Source organism: Phalangium opilio, unplaced genomic scaffold (assembly GCF_054372755.1).
Source record: "Phalangium opilio isolate 3A_F unplaced genomic scaffold, DU_Popi_V2 ptg000217l_1, whole genome shotgun sequence".
In the NCBI taxonomy this organism is placed as follows: Eukaryota; Metazoa; Arthropoda; class Arachnida; order Opiliones; family Phalangiidae; genus Phalangium; species Phalangium opilio.
In genome coordinates this window covers 2,404,297-2,421,557 of record NW_028324218.1, presented here as the reverse complement: position 1 = coordinate 2,421,557, position 17,261 = coordinate 2,404,297, and the positions used below count along the sequence as shown (strand labels likewise).

General features: G+C 35.8%; 3 protein-coding genes across 7 annotated transcripts; 2 read left to right on the top strand and 1 right to left on the bottom strand.

Moving 5' to 3' along the window:
* Window positions 1–1,786: 1,786 nt before the first annotated feature.
* LOC149615597 (lethal(2) giant larvae protein homolog 1-like) lies at window positions 1,787–16,404 on the bottom strand. 5 transcript variants are annotated; one of them, XM_089856903.1, is made up of 13 exons: window positions 16,287–16,404; window positions 15,734–15,860; window positions 6,166–6,262; window positions 5,921–6,100; window positions 5,734–5,843; window positions 5,040–5,186; window positions 4,639–4,980; window positions 4,426–4,568; window positions 4,004–4,356; window positions 3,173–3,258; window positions 3,033–3,105; window positions 2,717–2,968; window positions 1,787–2,647 (listed from the first exon to the last, which is right to left on the bottom strand). In XM_089856903.1, exons 3-13 carry the CDS (start codon window positions 6,250–6,252, stop codon window positions 2,573–2,575), a joined length of 1,848 nt encoding a protein of 615 aa, XP_089713029.1. In that variant the 5' UTR covers window positions 6,253–6,262; window positions 15,734–15,860; window positions 16,287–16,404; the 3' UTR covers window positions 1,787–2,572. The 5 variants fall into 5 exon arrangements, with proteins under 5 accessions (XP_089713029.1, XP_089713028.1, XP_089713030.1 ...); XM_089856902.1 differs by lacking the exons at window positions 15,734–15,860; window positions 16,287–16,404 and adding exons at window positions 7,958–8,331; window positions 8,439–8,634; XM_089856904.1 differs by lacking the exons at window positions 15,734–15,860; window positions 16,287–16,404 and adding an exon at window positions 13,984–14,116.
* Window positions 14,620–15,506, top strand: LOC149615599 (G patch domain-containing protein 3-like). Its single transcript, XM_089857181.1, has 3 exons — window positions 14,620–14,843; window positions 15,210–15,264; window positions 15,303–15,506. Exons 1-3 carry the CDS (start codon window positions 14,620–14,622, stop codon window positions 15,504–15,506), a joined length of 483 nt encoding a protein of 160 aa, XP_089713307.1.
* Window positions 15,567–16,293, top strand: LOC149615598 (G patch domain-containing protein 3-like). The gene is made up of 3 exons (XM_089856957.1): window positions 15,567–15,689; window positions 15,754–15,882; window positions 15,953–16,293. Exons 1-3 carry the CDS (start codon window positions 15,603–15,605, stop codon window positions 15,989–15,991), a joined length of 255 nt encoding a protein of 84 aa, XP_089713083.1. The 5' UTR covers window positions 15,567–15,602; the 3' UTR covers window positions 15,992–16,293.
* Window positions 16,405–17,261: the final 857 nt, after the last annotated feature.

The window sequence follows — 17,261 nt, the reverse complement described above, 5'->3', positions numbered from 1 at the left end:
AAAAATTCGGTAAATTTATTGGTCAAACTGTCCAGTGACCCCCTTAGTTTTTAAAAATTTTTTGGACATTTTAAAATTTTATTGGACAATGTCCAGTGTCCTGTGCTTATTTCCGGCCCTGACCAAGCGGGGGAGCTTCCACTCCTCCCCTACATTCTCTTTGGTTCAAGTGTTCAACCTGCAGGGCTCAGTCTTGGAAATAAGGATTTTTTTGAAACTAGTCCTCGGGACCAGTGACCCCCAGCGTCTACAATATTAAACTGGTCCTTGGGACCAGTGACCCTATCCCTAATTTATTTTTTACTAATCCTATTGAAAAATTAAGGGAGTATTTCGTTGACGCACAGCCCACTCGATCGGGCTATAGATGCAAAATTATGTCAAAAATCAGAGTTAACTCTTAACATTTCCGTCCTAATTTTGAAAATACTGGTTGAAATCTCTTGAAATTTTAATGAGATTTGCAAAATAATGTTTGGTATTTTTGTGCAAAGTTTTTCTCTTACAAAGCTTTTTGTAACAACATTAAAACGAAAATGAACCATAATTTAATGGCTTAGTCTCAAACAGTTTAAATTTGTTTCTTTCAGCTTCACTGGTTCGAGTCTCTTGAAATTTTAGTGAAAGGCATATTTAAAGTTTTTAAATTATTGTGGAAAATTTCGAACTTTTAAAACGAATAGTCCTTTTCCTAAAATTTCCCTAAGCGACTAAATAGGTTGTAGGATTATGCACAAGCACAATTTTAATGAATTTTTTGGAAGTGAATTGTTTCTTTGAAAACTTTGAAACTTTGCATCATAACTTAAAACCGTTCAATGTGCCTCTCACTAAAATTTTAAGAGATTCGAACAAGTGAAACGGAAAAACTTATTAAACCGTTCCAAGACCAAGCCCTTTAAGTAGGGCTAATTTTCGTTCTAATATTTATACAAAAAAAAGAAGGGAAACTTTTCAAAATTTCCAAAACATAGCAAACGTTGTTTTTTCACATCTCTTTAAAATTTCAAGAGGTTTGCACCAATAGTTTCAAAATTATGGCAAAATAACGGTGTTCCTCCCATAGCCGGTCATGTTAAAAGCTGGCTCCTTGGATTTTTCGAGCGAAAAAGCTCAAAATTACCAACACGCGCTTTTACATAGGAAAAACATTGTGTGGAGGGGCTTCTATAATCTATAGCAAAGCGTGTGAAGCCAAAGCGTGATCGAGTGGGCAGGAAAGAATTAGAAAATGTCAAGGCTAGGAGACTATATCCATGGAGTAGAAATTTATAATGTCTAGAATTTTTAAACTGGTCCCTCCTGAATTTTCATAAAAATTCTCAATTAATAAACTGGTCCCAAGGACCAGTAACCCCCGGATTTTGAATAAAAAAACTGGTCCGAGCAATTAATAAACTGGTTTTTGACCTGTGGACCTGTGCTATTTCCAAGACTGGCCAGGGCTGAGCCGCTAAGGGCTGTATATAAGTCATTTTCACGAACCACAATGGCAAGAAATCCACGAAAATACGGTTTTTAGAAACCTCATACTAATTAAAAATGGTCAATTATTGAAATATTATATAACATTATTTGACTGTTATTTTCTTACTTTCAAATGAACATAATAATCGAATGGTAGCCGACATCCAGGGGAAATTCGCTCCATGTATTTCCTATGGGCGCCTGTAAAACTTTAACCCGCAATACTCGGGAGTACCTGCAAACTAAAATGAATAAACCAAGTCATTATCTCATGAATATCATTAATATAAGTTTGGCCGATTGAGGGGTTAGACATTAATTTGGGGTATATTTTGTTTTTCGACAAAAGAATGGTTTTTATTTTTTAGTTTGTTTTTGGGGGGAAATTTTTTGTTTATCTTTCTCACAAAAATGGGACATAGAAATTGTCAGTAGCATTAAAAAAATATTTTTCAGCCTCCAATTACACAACAGGCACGACAGTTTTTTTATTTTGTAATCAACGTTTTTATTCCTTATTTTTAATTATTTTTTGTTGTTTATATATTAATATTATTATTATGTTTGTTTGTTTGTTTACCTGTTTTTCAATTCACCACCAACACAATAATTTCGGTTTATTTATTTCAGTATGTGTGTTGCTCGTTTAGTTCTGTTATTTTAACAACAATGCCGTGTTGTTGTTGTTGAAAAATGTTCTAATTGTTATTTATTATTGTTATTTTTTGTCTGAGTGTCTGTAAATTGTTTCTTTATCTTTCGCACGTATTAAACATATTTATTATTTATTCCTCGCTTTCAAAAATGCAATTCGGGTTCATGTTTATTTTAAGCTTTGTTGTTTTATTCATCAATTAAATTAAATTAAATACTTACCTTAATTTTAATTAGTTTTAAATTATTTCCAATTTAAAACTAATTATATTATGGAATTAAAAAATGATAAATACGTCATCAAAGCTTAAAATTTATTAAATTCGGTTAATTTCTTTCTTTTTAAATTCGGTTAGATTAAATGCGCCCTTAGTTAATTTATTTTTTAATTAAACTTTATCATTATTGGTTGGGGGAGGGAGGAAGTTGGCATTATCAAAGTAGGTGAAGTTCATGACAACTTTCCTTGCTTCATGATCAAGTTGAAGATCATTTCGTTCACCTCCGTGAGGTCCGTCCTGTGAAGCTAAAGGATTTAAATTATTTTATTATTTAATCACGGTTATTTTTCGGGAAGAAAATAAAGATCCGATACCTGTTTGATGGCGTTCATAACAACTTCTCGGGCATTTACCTCCAAAGCATAAATGGCTTCCAAGTAAATTTCTTTGTTAGAGCAATTTATTGCACATCCTAATACGAGCAGCAACAAACAGGTAAACTCCGTGGGATCTTGTTCCTTAACAATTTCATTGACATTTGGCTCGAGCAGACTCAACATTTCATTTCCCAATGACTCCATGTTATAGCGATGGATGCGGCTGAGAATTTCGATTAGGTTTCCTCGCTAAATAAAACGGTTTAAAATTATTATTTCTCAGTTACTATTATAAAGAGTATTTAAAGCAAACCTTGAGTTCCCAATTAGAAAAAGAGGCCTTTTTGATGCGATCAAGCCAATTGGAATTGAAATATTTTGGCTCACTGTAGTTTATTAAGAGGATTATATGAAAAGTTGAATATTTTTAAGCAAGCACTAACGTGTATTTACATTTGAGCCAGCACCTGTGCCAGTGCTACTCCATCGGACAGTTCAAAAGCGGTGCTGTGAGGCGCTTGAACTTGGAATGATTTGATCTAATAAGGGATTTAATTTTAAATATTTTCTAATCAATATGTGATCAGTTTGGCAAAATTTAAGAATAGCCCCTGCTCTTCCAAACTTAATAAATCATATACCAAATGAAAGCTCACGCCTTCCTCTATTCATTGCACACCATTATAGTGAGCGCAAACAATAATTAACATTAAAAAACTAATTATATATTTAACAGTGCCAAAGACTTTGCCGGGACTCGCTGTGATGATACACGCACGCCCGTTACCAAAAAATGAATATAAATATAGCTTCAAACATTCGAAGTTTCAGTGATCAAAGAATCGCATTTTTAAAAATACAAAACGCACCTAACCTAATAAAACCAAACCAAAGCTAAAATCTATGATTTAAGGTAATTTTAACAAAATTCATTGCGCATAAATTATTTTATTTTTACATAATTTACACGTTATTTTAGGGTAGGTTTGGTTTGGTTAAGTGCGGCGCCGCTGCGTGTATCATCACAGCGAGTCCCGGCAAAGCCTTTGGCACTGCTATATATATAATTAGTTTTTTTAATGTTAATTATTGTTTGCGCACACTGTGTGCAATGAATAGAGGAAGGCGTGAGCTTTCATTTGGTATATGATTTATTAAGTTTGGAAGAGATCATATTAATCACACAAAAACTGGTAGATTATTTTATACAGGTCTTATTATTAAAGGGCCATTCTAATCTTCCTTCCTTCAACTTCCTTGCATTAACAAAAAGCCAAGACTTACCCAAACTATAAGACTGTCTAGGATATCCTCCATAGAGTCCATCTCGGATGAATTCGAAGAACTTGGATTATTTTGTAATTCTAATTCCGTCTCCAAACGGGAATTTTTATCGTCTGAAAGAGCTTGTAGGAAAGTTACCCGCTGTTCATCAGCAGTCTGTTTCTTTCTGGCTTCGACAATTTTATTCCATAACTCTTCGGGTACATCGCCACAATGTTGCCAACAGGTAATAGCGGAAGAATGAAGACTGGATAGGTAAGAGAGACGGAATTGGGGAAACCCTTCCGATAATAGATCAATTACAACTATCTCCTCTTCGGCTAAAGCTATTAAAGCTTTGGGGCTACCTAATTCTGCAAAATTAACTTAAGTCATTAGTTTTAACTAATAGGCGGCTAAATAAGAGATTATTTTGATATTACCATCATCATCTATCGTAAAAAAGTCAACAACTTTGGAAGTAAAATCGAGAACTTGGTGTTTTTCACCACCGATTATGGACAAAGTATGTCGGTCGCCATAACTGGCGCGAGGCATACCACCCGTAAATACGATGAAATCATCCCTAATTTCATTTAAAATAACCTTTAAAACCCAACCCGAAATACTTATAGATCAATAATTAACAACTGTACCCGTCTTCCCCAGCATTCAACACCAATTTCGTGATGGATTTGCAAGGAAATGGACCATAAGGCCATTGAGGCTTTTCCTTTGGTTTGGATGGATCGGAAACATCCCACGTAATATAGCTGCCATCATTATGGGCACTAATAAAAGACTTTCCATTCCTGCTCCACGAAATGGACTCCAACTGCTGTTGATTGCCCACAAAAGTACTTTCAACAGCCATTTTAGTACAATCCCACAAGACGATTAAACCGCGATTATAACCAATTAAAATCTTATCCGAATCGGCTGGGTGTTGCGAAATGGCTTCAACCGCGCCAGGGTTGACTTTAAAGTCGTCGGGAACGCTAGAAAGTTCGTTTGTTTAAGTCTTATTGAAGAGTCCTGGACGATAAGGATAAGATACCTGTGCATAACTACATCCTGGCAAATAAGTTTTTCCTCAAGAACCTTCAATTTCAATACATCGAGAGTGTAAATGTTGCCCGATTCGGTTCCCAACCATAGCTGCTCATTATTGGACCGTACGCAAGTCGCGGATACTTTTTGTAGCCTAAAATATTTTAATTAGTGCCCAAATACTTAAAAATATTTTAGCTGAAGCTAATAATTTGAAGTTTAAATATTGCGTTCACAATAATCATTTTCTGTACTAACATTACGTTCTTGTGAAAATTTAGAGAATAATGATTAAAAAAAAAAAAATAGATTCAAGGCAAGAAGTGATATCTAGTTTACTAGGGAGAAGGTATAAATTCGGCACATTTCCAGCTTTAACTCCAGGATTACAAACGTAGGTCCGGAGTTAATCCCCGCCGCCTCTAAATTACAACCAGCATCTCATTGGTTCTTGAAAACTCGTGCACGTCAGCGCGACGCGAATGACGAAAATTACGTATTTTCCGACTGAGGAGAGGCGAAATAGTCCGTCCTCCTTTTACGTCCCCCCCCCGTTTTGTATTTTGAAAGGGGGACTGGGACTATGGCGCGCGAATACTTAGGCATCTGATACCTTCTCCCTAATAAACTAGATATCACTTACTGTAAAAGGTAATGTTTAAACTTCAACTACTGTCTTCTAGCCACAAAATTTAACTTACCGCTTCTCTAAATCTAACTCTTTAACTTCAATTAAGACGGATTTATCATTTTTAACATCAATTTGCCACAAATGTAAAGTACTATCATCAAGAAGGGTAATTAACCTTCCCTAAAGTCCAATTAAAAATAATTTAATAACAAAACTAGTCTCCGAATTGCTAAAAGACTAAAACATAGACTACGGACTTGATTTTCCAAGAACTGAATACGAGTAACGGCAGCTTCATTTTCGTGTTGATTACTAAATTCCACACCTGGTTTCCCATAAACCCTAATTTGCCCATTACGGGTACCAATAGCCGTTAATTTTAATTTCGGGTCCCATGCTAATGCACTTGGGCGATGTGGGAAGCCGTGTGCTATGGTCTGTTTGTTGAAATTTCTCAGTAAAAAGTTTCATATCACTTAATCCCCTCAAAATACCACAATACCTTTGAAAATTGAGACAACTCCTTTTGTAACTTCAACAACCTTTCAGCGCTAGGCTGATGTCCTTTCCCTTTTATAAATCTAAGCATTTTGCAGCATCTACAAACCCAACCAGAAAACCCAAAATTTTTCAAAGGTACAAGATTTCCTTTAGAAAAAAGAGGGGCTATACACTCCAATCAGAAGCGATACATTGGTTTAATAAGCTAATGAAAAGGTTTTTGAAAAGGTCGTGGGTCTGAACTCATTTGACAGAGTGAATGACTCAAGTAAAATTAGGTCTACTTAAATTATAGAACATGGAAAGTGCTCCAAGTTTGACTGTATGAAGCAATAACATGATGTGCCATTAGCCTATTTCAGCGTCTAGTTTTTGGCTGTTATGATAACTGTAACATCGTTTTCAGACTAGGAGGATTGATACCATTACACCAGGAGGCTAGGCTACTTGGTACTACACTTTGTCCACCAAGTAGCCCAACCTCCCCTTTTAAAGGGTATCAATAGTTCTACTGAGAAACACTACATCAGTTCCCGAAAGAACCCTTCTCAAATGTTCTTGGGGGTATAATCATTTAAAAATATTTTGTAAGAATGATATCACGCATTTTGTCCAATCTGAATGGAAGTAACAAAAGCAAAACACTTTAGTCTGTCACTATGAATTCATAATTTGCATCTACTAATAACTTGTTTACACACATGGAGGATTCATTTACACCAATCACCAGAAGGCCAAGCTACCTGGAGGACAGAAACCCGTCTGCTTTTGTCCTTAAGGTAGCCCTGCCTCCTGGTGTAAATGGTATGAATCCTCCATGTGTGTAAACTATCAATTCCGAAGTGAGTAGCCCCTCGGTTACAATTTTTAAACCCTTCGTTAGCCCCAACACAGTTAAGTATTTCCCCCGGTTTTTTTTAATCTTTAGAATCTTAAGTAAATCAAATGACAGTGTCACACGCTTGCAGATAAAACCAAGCGTATTGATACGCTCCTAGGAGCATTGAGAAACCTTTTCATGAAGCCAAATATTTAAAAACATAAAAAAAAATCGACAATTTCTCTAAGCCTAACTTAAAAATTCGAAAATAAAAATATTCCCAATTCATACCCCAATGGAATTCCTTAATTACGAAGTATATCTTCGGCGAGTCTTGGCATAAAAAAACAACACACGCAACTTATAAAATTGATGAGAGTTCGCTAGGCCTAAATAGTGGGTTGTTTGGTCGAAACGGATGTTCACCTTACGCGTACATGTACCCACCAAGTTTTTGGGAAACCGTAAAAAAAATAGGTGATTATATAACTTGTTAAAAAATAAGAAATCGTCATCACAGTTGCGCGCGATTTTGCACGTGACGTGAGCCTGGTTTTTTATTGTTAAGCCATGGATGTAGAATTTTTTCACAATATCTTATTGCAAGAAAACAAATTTCCTCACGCGCATTCTTTCCAAGATCTTACGAATTTGAGCGCGAGCGTCATTTCTCCAGACTTTGAACTTGACTCGTGACAATTTGTTATATTTTTCAATTAGCTCCTCCTACTTTATATTTTTACCTATTGCAGGCCTACAATATTATATCCAAGGTCTTTGACAAAGGGGGGGGTCATAACACGAGGGGATAAGAGACAAGACAATGTCTAGGGCTAAGAGCTAAACCTAATTTTTGACATTGTTCTCACGTACCTATGAATCAATCTTGCCAAAAAGCCGTACAAAAGAAACCCTAAAAACGCGTCTAGAGACAAAGCACACCCTTTTAAAAACACAAAAACGGTTTACTCACGGATAATGAACCGTAGTTTGGGGGTTTATTTTACCGCACAATGATGCTAAGTAAAGTTGCGCAGGTTTATTTCAGGTAAAACCGTACGATGCACTATAAAGCTACACAAGGCTTACTGGTTTAGTCTGAACTGACAGGTGTAACTAGCGCCGAAAAGGTAGAGAACGCAACACCAGGTAAAACCTATACGAATATCTGTCGTTTTGCCGCAAATGACAGCCGCACTTGAACACCGGCGTCTAAAAATAAACTACTACACCACGAACTGACAGCCGCTACGGACGAAGCCACCCCAAAAATGTCTTTAACTTGAAGTCTGTAGACAAAAGCGGTAGGATTGCACTTTACGTGACCCATCCAACTAACGATGGTTTCTAGTTAATTGGACCATGAGGAGTCCGAAAAAAATAGTTAAAAAATTATCTGGCCGCCGCAAGTTGGTCAAAAAATTTTTTGAAAATTTTAAAATCCATGCACTTACCGCCATTGAAGTCGGTATCCGCTTAACGCATTCTGCACTCAATCTGGCAAAAGAAAGCCGAGGGGACTCTAAAAAATTGACGGACTCGCGCCGGAGTTATAGCTATGGAATTTTTTAAGCTTGCGGAAACCGTTTAGGACGGAAATATAAATGCGACGAAAACTGAAATGTTTTGGGAAAATCGATGAATTTTTTGCAAATTTGATAAATGTGAAGGACGATATTTTGGAAAAGGTGGCAAATTATTCCTGAATTTGATAAATGTGAAGGACGATATTTTGGAAAAGGTGTCAAATTACTCCTGAATTTGACAAATCTGAAGGACGATATTTTGGAAAAGGTGTCATATTATTCGGGAATTTGACAAATCTGAAGGACGATATTTTGGAAAAAGGTGTCATATTATTCGGGAATTTGACAAATCTGAAGGACGATATTTTGGAAAAGGTGTCATATTATTCGGGAATTTGATAAATGTGAAGGACGATATTTTGGAAAAGGTGTCAAATTACTCCTGAATTTGACAAATCTGAAGGACGATATTTTGGAAAAGTTGTCATATTATTCGGGAATTTGACAAATCTGAAGGACGATATTTTGGAAAAGTTGTCATATTATTCGGGAATTTGACAAATCTGAAGGACGATATTTTGGAAAAGGTGTCATATTCGGGAATTTGATAAATGTGAAGGACGATATTTTGGAAAAGGTGTCAAATTATTCCTGAATTTGACAAATCTGAAGGACAATATTTTGGAAAAGGTGTCATATTATTCGGGAATTTGATAAATGTGAAGGACGATATTTTGGAAAAGGTGTCAAATTATTCCTGAATTTGATAAATGTGCAGGACGATATTTTGGAAAAGGTGTCAAATTATTCCTGAATTTGACAAATCTGAAGGACAATATTTTGGAAAAAGGTGTCATATTATTCGGGAATTTGACAAATCTGAAGGACGATATTTTGGAAAAGGTGTCAAATTATTCCTGAATTTGATAAATGTGAAGGACGATATTTTGGAAAAGGTGTCAAATTATCCCTGGATTTGATAAATGTGAAGGACAAAATTTTGGAAAAGGCGTCAAATTATTCCTGAGTTTGGTAAATGTAAAGGACGATATTTTGGAAATGGTGTTTACATTTATCAAATTGCCGAAAAATATTGATGTTGACGTTTGTTAATTGACCAATAGTTTGTCGCCTTTTCCAAAATATAGCTGAAATAACTAGACGCCTTTTCTAAAATATTGTTGAAATAAATTGACGCCTTTCCCAAAATATTGTTGAAATAAATTGACGCCTTTTCCAAAATATTGTTGAAATTGACGCCTTTTCCGAAATGTTGTTGAAATTGACGCCTTTTCCAAAATATTGCTGATATAACTAAACGCCTTTTCTAAAATATTGTTGAAATAAATTGACGCCTTTTCCAAATTATTGTTGAAATAAATTGACGCCTTTTCCAAAATATTTTTGAAATAAATTGACGTCTTTTCAAAAATATTCTTGAAATAAATTGACGCCTTTTCCAAAATATTGTTGAAATAAATTGACGTCTTTTCAAAAATATTCTTGAAATAAATTGACGCCTTTTCCAAAATATAGTTGAATTAAATTGACGCCTTTTTCAAAATATAGTTGAAATAAATTGACGCCTTTTCCAAAGTGAAGTTGAAATAAATTAACGCCTTTTCCAAAATATATTTGAAATAACTTGACACCTTTTCTAAAATATTGATGTTGACATTTGCTAACTGCCCAATAATTTGTCGCCTTTTCCCAAATTTTGTTGAAATAAATTGACGCCTTTTACAAAATATTGATATTGATATTTGGTACTTTCTCAATAATTTGGCGCCTTTCCCAAAATATAGTTGCAAAAAAACTAGACTCCTTTTCTGAAATATTGACGTTGACATTTTCTAATTTCCCTATAATTTGACACCTTTTCTAAAACATAGTTGCAATAGCTCTATGCTTTTTATTTAAATTTTTTTTACAAAAAATCAAATTTACCAAGGATTTCACACATTTAAGAAAAAATATTCCCGAAAAATTTGACGGCTTTTTCCAAAATTTACCGTTATCAATTATCTAATTCCTAAAAATTCAACGATTTTCACCAACATTTCAGTTTTTCTCGCATTTATATATCCGTCCTTTTATAAGAAATAAACGGTTTCCGCAAGCTTAAAAAATTCCATAGCTATAACTCCGGCGCGAGTCCGTCAATTTTTTAGAGTCCCCTCGGCTTTCTTTTGCCAGATTGAGTGCAGAATGCGTTAAGCGGATACCGACTTCAATGGCGGTAAGTGCATGGATTTTAAAATTTTCAAAAATTTTTTTGACCAACTTGCGGCGGCCAGATAATTTTTTAACTATTTTTTTCGGACTCCTCATGGTCCAATTAACTAGAAACCATTGTTAGTTGGATGGGTCACGTAAAGTGCAATCCTACCACAAAAGCAAAGCTTGCCCAGCGCGCGAAAGCCGACGGAGGCGAGGTACTCTATTCCTATTGGTCGAGATAATTTATTATAAAAAACTAATTACACGTGATATTTAATTTACATCATAGTTTTGCGTACAAACGAGATAAGTTTCGATTTTTATAATAAATTTTAAATCTATTTTTACTGATTTATCATTCAAATATGACCTAATAATAAGGGAACTATTTTATTCAGTGACAGTGAGAGAGGTATCTCGGGGCGGCACCCGTTTTATCCCACGTGACCTTTGCACGTGACGTAATGAATGGCGCGTAGGTCTTCGTTTCGCGCCTTATAAAAAAATACTTGTAGCAGTTGCTTAATTCCTATTTAAACGTTTCGAAAGTAGTGAGGTGAATTAATTTTTATTCTAATCTAATCAAAGTAGGGGAAAATAGGCCAAAATAAAATATTAAGGATCTTACTTCTTCTAATTTTAAATTCCTTTCAACATAAGAAACATTCTCCTTTTCCAGTTTTTTAAGGGAATCCAAATTTTCGGAGAAACGTTTCATAAAAAAGTCAGGTCAATTAATTTTTATTCTAATCCAATCAAAGTAGGTGAAAATAGGCCAAAATAAAATATTAAAGGGATACTCTCAATGTTTTCCGACTAGTACATGATGAGGGCAGTTTTAGGTAAAAAAAATGTGCCTAAAATTATGTGTGCCAAAAAAAAATCGAATTAAAACGTTTAAAATTAAGACAAGTTGGGAAAACCAAAATATTACCTCTCCGTGTCAAGAGGTCTACTACTACAAACGTATTTACCTAGATATGGAATTATTTCACTTTTTTGAAGTAAAAATTTACGAAATATTGAAGCAGTATTCCAAACATAGCGAATGTACAGTAAAGCAGGCGACATTTCACATCCAATAAGGATAAATCTTGGACACATGGAAATCAGTCAATGGGGAAAAGAACAGGAAATGAAGTCTACGCTTCAGCTGTTTACCCTATATTCTGAAAGCTACATTCACAACTGGTTTGCAGTGTAAACACTATCGTCTCGTCTCACCTCACCTCAACAATATACTTAGTTTGCCAACATGAATGTTAACGTTAAATAACACCAAAGCTAAATTGTAGCTAGACGCACTAATAGTCAATGCGCACCATAAAGAGAATAATAAGTCTGTAGATACTACCCGTTTACCATTAGCCCTTTTACTAATCTTATTATTATTATTTAAGAGTGTATTTAACTTTCGGCTCACTCTGAAACGTTGATGTCTGTTCATTTCAGACACGAAAATCAAAGCCTCAATTATTTACTCTTTGTTTCACTAAGCCTACTGCGGATAGTACTTGTTATACACGCCGGAGTCTAGGTCTTAGTTTGCTTCATGAAATCACTAAACCAAGGATTATGCTATATACAGATGTAGTATAGCTTAAGCAATATATAAACAGCCATTTCAAATAACAATATTAAAAAAACATCTTTGGAATATCAAAATGAAACAGAGCTTTAAAGCTACAAAAGTACTAAATGCATCATAATTACGAAAAATACTTCCACATATTCACTTTATATTATGGAAAAAGGGAATATTAAGGTTCTGTATGATTTCTTAACACATCAACACAAGGCTAACTGCTAACGCGACGCACTAGTGTAACAATGGACGGACACACACAGACAACAAGAGTAACAAGGAGTAGAAACCCATTAGTGGAAGCAGTATTTGTTTTCCGAAACAATCTCGCTTATGTCTATCCTCTCTAGACTTCGCTAAAAACGTATTACTACTACGTAAAATATTAATAGACAGGCAAAGATTGATACCATTAAACAAGGAGCGCAATATTATCCATATTTTCATTTCATATACAGAGAAAAGAAATTATTATGTTTCTGAGAGGAGCTTCCCATTTTGGTTGTTGTTTTGGAAAATATATCGCAATGCACGGGCCTTGATAGATATAGGAGGCAATGAATGAAATATATCGCATGCACGGGCCTTGGTAGATATAGGAGGCGATGATAATCTCTCTCTTTGCACGAGAGGTTTATCCTTAATATTTAAATAAATATAATTATTTTTAATTATTTTAATCTTCAATAATTAATATTAATAATAGTTAAATCGTTTAAAATAACGTTATACCTAATATCATCTCAAACTTTGCTAATATTGACGTTTAAAGTGAAGGGTACCCCTCTTGCCCACTTTCTTCAAATTTTGGGGTATATATACGATTCGTTTCCATTATAATAGTAAGGAAAAAGCGCAATTGCGAAAACCTTTGGTGGCGATCCCACCTTAGGGAGGCTAGACGTTTCTCGTAACCCTAGCTGATCGCCGCGTATATCCTAAAACCAAACGATGATAATGGAGTAGAAGCCAATGATACAGATTGGTGTCTATGTGGAATAGACGGAAGATCAGTGGATGGTGGTGTTAGAAGCCAATGATACAGATTGGTGTCTATGTGGAATAGACGGAAGACTAGTGGATGGTGGTGTTTAGGAGCCAGTATGTACAGACTGGTGTCCAAGTGGATTGGACAAAGACCAGAAGATGGTGGTGATTAGTAGCCAGTATGTACAGACTGGTGTCCAAGTGGGTTGGACAAAGACCAGAAGATGGTGGTGATTAGTAGCCAGTATGTACAGACTGGTGTCCAAGTGGAATGGACGAGGACCAGAAGATGGTGGTGTGAGAACTCAAGTAGAGGAGCCGTTTCCGTGACTGTGAATGCAGTTCGGAAATGGCGAACACGTTTGCTCCGATTTGGAAACTGCGAACGCGGTCACGTGGGTGTAACAACGGACAGACACACAGACACACAGACACACACACACACACACAGACACGGCCGTTACAGAACCTCTCCTGGACTACGTCACACGGAGAGGTAAAAAGTACCTTAGATATTTTGAAATTCAAACCAACCGCGGAATACCGGCCAACTTGTTTTCCCCGATAAGGCGACTATGATTCATTGATTGTTTGTAAATAGGATTGTTTGAAATTCGCGAATCGAGTGAGGAAAATTCGAATTCGGATGATGGTCAGGAAGAATTCAATATTCAACCTTACCAATTTGAGCCTTTGCTTCCCGAAGAGCCTGCTTTGGTCCTTTGGAAGGCGAAAACCAATGGCGAAAACTTGCTGGTGATGGAAGTTGATCACCCCAATTCAATTACTGTGAACCAGGGCTGAGCCGCTAAGGGCTGCATATAAGTCATTCTCACGAACCACAATCGCGAGAAATCCACGAAAATACGGTTTTTAGAAACATCATGCAAATTAAAAATTAATTACGGTTAATTTTTCTAATATTATATAACATTATTTGTCGATAAAATACTGGTAATATTCTTACTTTCAAATGAACGTAATAATCGAATGGTAGCCGACATCCAGGGGAAATTCACTCCATATATTTCCTATGGGCGCCTGTAAAACTTCAACCCGCAACACTCGGGAGTACATGCAAACAAAAAATGAAGAAACGGTCTTCCCTTTTATTTTTGATATCATTCTAATATAAATCGTTAATTGTATTAGAAACTCTAAGGTTTTTATACTGGTGTTTAAAATGTTGTATATGCGGATCAAATATATTTGGATCATCAAAGTAAGGGAGTTCCTTATTAGCCGTATTTTGCACTCGAGTCATGGGGCTTAAAAGTAATATTTGTGAAATGCCTATTTTAAAAAACTATAATTGAAATGCACCCGCCTATTGGTATGCCCAATGGAAACGTTGGTACCCCGACTAAAGTCTTCATGGATCTAATACGTCAATGCCGATTACCTTCTTCGGTAATTGGGAAACTGGGCTTGGAATTCCCTCGATCGAGGGCCAAACGAAAGTACAGTAGTGTACCATTCGATTATGGACCAAAGTGGACAGCCGAGAATGGGACAGGAAGTACCCAAGATGGAAAACACGAGTTCGTCAGGACATCGAGGGGACATCTCAAAAACCAGTTTATTAATAGCTTGGAGCACTTTTTTTATTCAAAACGCGCGGGTCACTGCTCCCAATGACTAGTTTATTAAAAATTGCTATGGGGACCTCTTTAATTATTTTCATTTTAACATAAATTTCGACTCGAGGAGTCCAGTTGTGTATACAACCCTAAGCCGAGGGAGATTTTTTTGGAAGAGAGAACGACCACAAGTCCTGGGACCAGTAGAAAATTAAATTGGGACCAGTTTCGTATTTAAGACATCAGGGGTCACTGGTCCGGAGGACTAGTTCAGAAATAAACCTTATTTCCAAGCCTGCATCTAATTACTGATAAGTTCGTGGACAGGAAACAACAACCGATAGAGGATGAACCGCCGCTAGAGGATATTAGCCAATCAGGGGTAACTACTTGAGGCTTCCATAAGTTTATAAATGGCAGAGTGACGACGACAATGATACTTGCAAAGAATGGGAACGTCACGAAAGCCTACATAATGACGTGACACGCAGTCAAGAGCGCGCCAAAGAGCGTCTCTTTGAAGAAGAGATTGAACTCAAATGGGAAAAAGGTGGATCTGGTTTGCTTTCCTACACGGATGCCCAGTATTGTTTGATGAAAAAACTGCCGATGACGTCGATATGAGTATTTATTACGAACAAGGTAAATTAAGATCCAATCACAAGTCCAAGAAATATTTCCTAACTTCTTAAGGCGCTGGTGACAAAGACGCCAAAGGCCATGAGGCAAGAAACTAGTTTAAGAAGTGGCACTAACGATTTTCAACGCGATACGGGCAAAATTGGTGGTTTCGAACGATACGCGAAAGTGAGTGTACCAAGAAGAGTGTTGGTAAGGAATTGCGTACTTACCCTTTTTGACGTTCTTGCAGGGTTTCGGTAGACGCATTATGAAGGAACAAAGTTGGAATGAAGGTGATGGACTTGGAAAGACCATTATTGGACCAGCGCAACCCATAATTGATGTTGGCCAAAAACCCTGGGATAAAAAGGCATTTTGGGTGAGAATAATTGTTGTTTCATCTTATTTACACTTGTTTTTATTTACTTTTGACGCAATTAATTTAACAGTTTTCAGGGGGAGAAGTTGGAACTTTAAAGTTTATATAAATATTTCCTTAAAAAAAATTATTAAACTAACTAATTTAACCTTAAAATTACTATATAAAATTTGTATAATTTAGTCTTTAATTGCTCGCGTAAAAATAGTTCTAAAATTAATCATGCAACATTGCGGGATTTGCTTATTATTTTTGGTAAAATTAATTAAATCCAGATATTAATTAGAAAAAGGGTTTGATTTCAAAAGACCATGCGGTAAATAATTTTTTTTTAACGTAGGAATTGGCATAGTTGCTCTTAATATTCAAAGAAGACGACAAGCGTGGGTAAGAAATGAATTTACCTTGTGGCAACACTTGGTATATTTAAACGTTTGGAAGTTGCCTTGAAAGAAACGTTTGAGCTTGAGGAGATATTTGACGCATTCTTTCTTCAGCCGTTTTTCTTTCAAGTTGAGCACCCTAAATTAATTAATTTGATAACTAATTAATGTTTCCTAAATGATTTGATTTAATTTACCACGTAATAAAGCGCCGAGGTTAAAAGCTGCGATTCATATTCTCTCTTTCTGTAATTAGCATAGGTTAATTAATTAGAGGAATTTTTTGATTGGCCTTCGCGGGAAGTACAAACGCACTAAACTGTCTATTGGCTAAAACGTTTACAAGTAGATTCTATCATTAAATAAACTAAAAACACTCGGAATTAATTTCAAAATATCATATTTATTAGGAACGTAATGACAATTGAATAAAATTTATATGGAATAGAAAAATTTAGTGAAAATAACAAAAAGGAAAAATTTTTAAGGACACTTTATTCATGTTTGAGAGAGACTTTCTTAACCCAACGAATCCATCCTATGAACATCCAAATCGTGACCACCTGCCCACATTGCTGAGGGCTTGAGCTCGGGAATGCTGCTGCGTTTGACCAGACTGTTCAGGTTGAGTCGCGACATACTGACGTGTTGGCAAATGTTCAGATTAAGGCCTATTTTTTAAAATCTCCCCGGGCAATTAAGGCCTATTTTTTAAAACCCCCCCCCCGGCAATTAAGGCCTATTTTTTTAAAAATCCCCCCCGGCAATTAAGGCCTATATTTTAAAATCCCCGGGCAATTTGGGCTATTTTTTAAAAATCCCCGGGGCAATTTAGGCTATTTTTTAAAAATCCCCGGGCAATTTAGGCTATTTTTTTAAAAATCCCCGGGCAATTTGGGATATTTTTTAAAAATCCCCGGGTAATTTGCGCTATTTTTTAAAAAATCCCCGGGCAATTTGGCCTATTTTTTAAAAATCTCCGGGCAATTTGGCCTA

Bases quoted from the DNA above. Each gene is read 5' to 3' on its own strand.
- LOC149615599 (XM_089857181.1), top strand. From the start codon at position 14,620: ATGCACCCGCCTATTGGTATGCCCAATGGAAACGTTGGTACCCCGACT. The intron at 14,844-15,209 runs GTTCGTCAGGAC...GTTCGTGGACAG, and splicing joins ACCCAAGATGGAAAACACGA to GAAACAACAACCGATAGAGG. The intron at 15,265-15,302 runs GTAACTACTTGA...TATAAATGGCAG, and splicing joins AGGATATTAGCCAATCAGGG to AGTGACGACGACAATGATAC.
- LOC149615598 (XM_089856957.1), top strand. From the start codon at position 15,603: ATGAGGCAAGAAACTAGTTTAAGAAGTGGCACTAACGATTTTCAACGC. The intron at 15,690-15,753 runs GTGAGTGTACCA...ACGTTCTTGCAG, and splicing joins GTTTCGAACGATACGCGAAA to GGTTTCGGTAGACGCATTAT. The intron at 15,883-15,952 runs GTGAGAATAATT...TTAATTTAACAG, and splicing joins GGGATAAAAAGGCATTTTGG to TTTTCAGGGGGAGAAGTTGG.
- LOC149615597 (XM_089856903.1), bottom strand. From the start codon at position 6,252: ATGCTTAGATTTATAAAAGGGAAAGGACATCAGCCTAGCGCTGAAAGG. The intron at 5,844-5,920 runs GTCCGTAGTCTA...ATTGGACTTTAG, and splicing joins TTCAGTTCTTGGAAAATCAA to GGAAGGTTAATTACCCTTCT. The intron at 3,259-4,003 runs GTAAGTCTTGGC...ATCCCTTATTAG, and splicing joins TAGACAGTCTTATAGTTTGG to ATCAAATCATTCCAAGTTCA.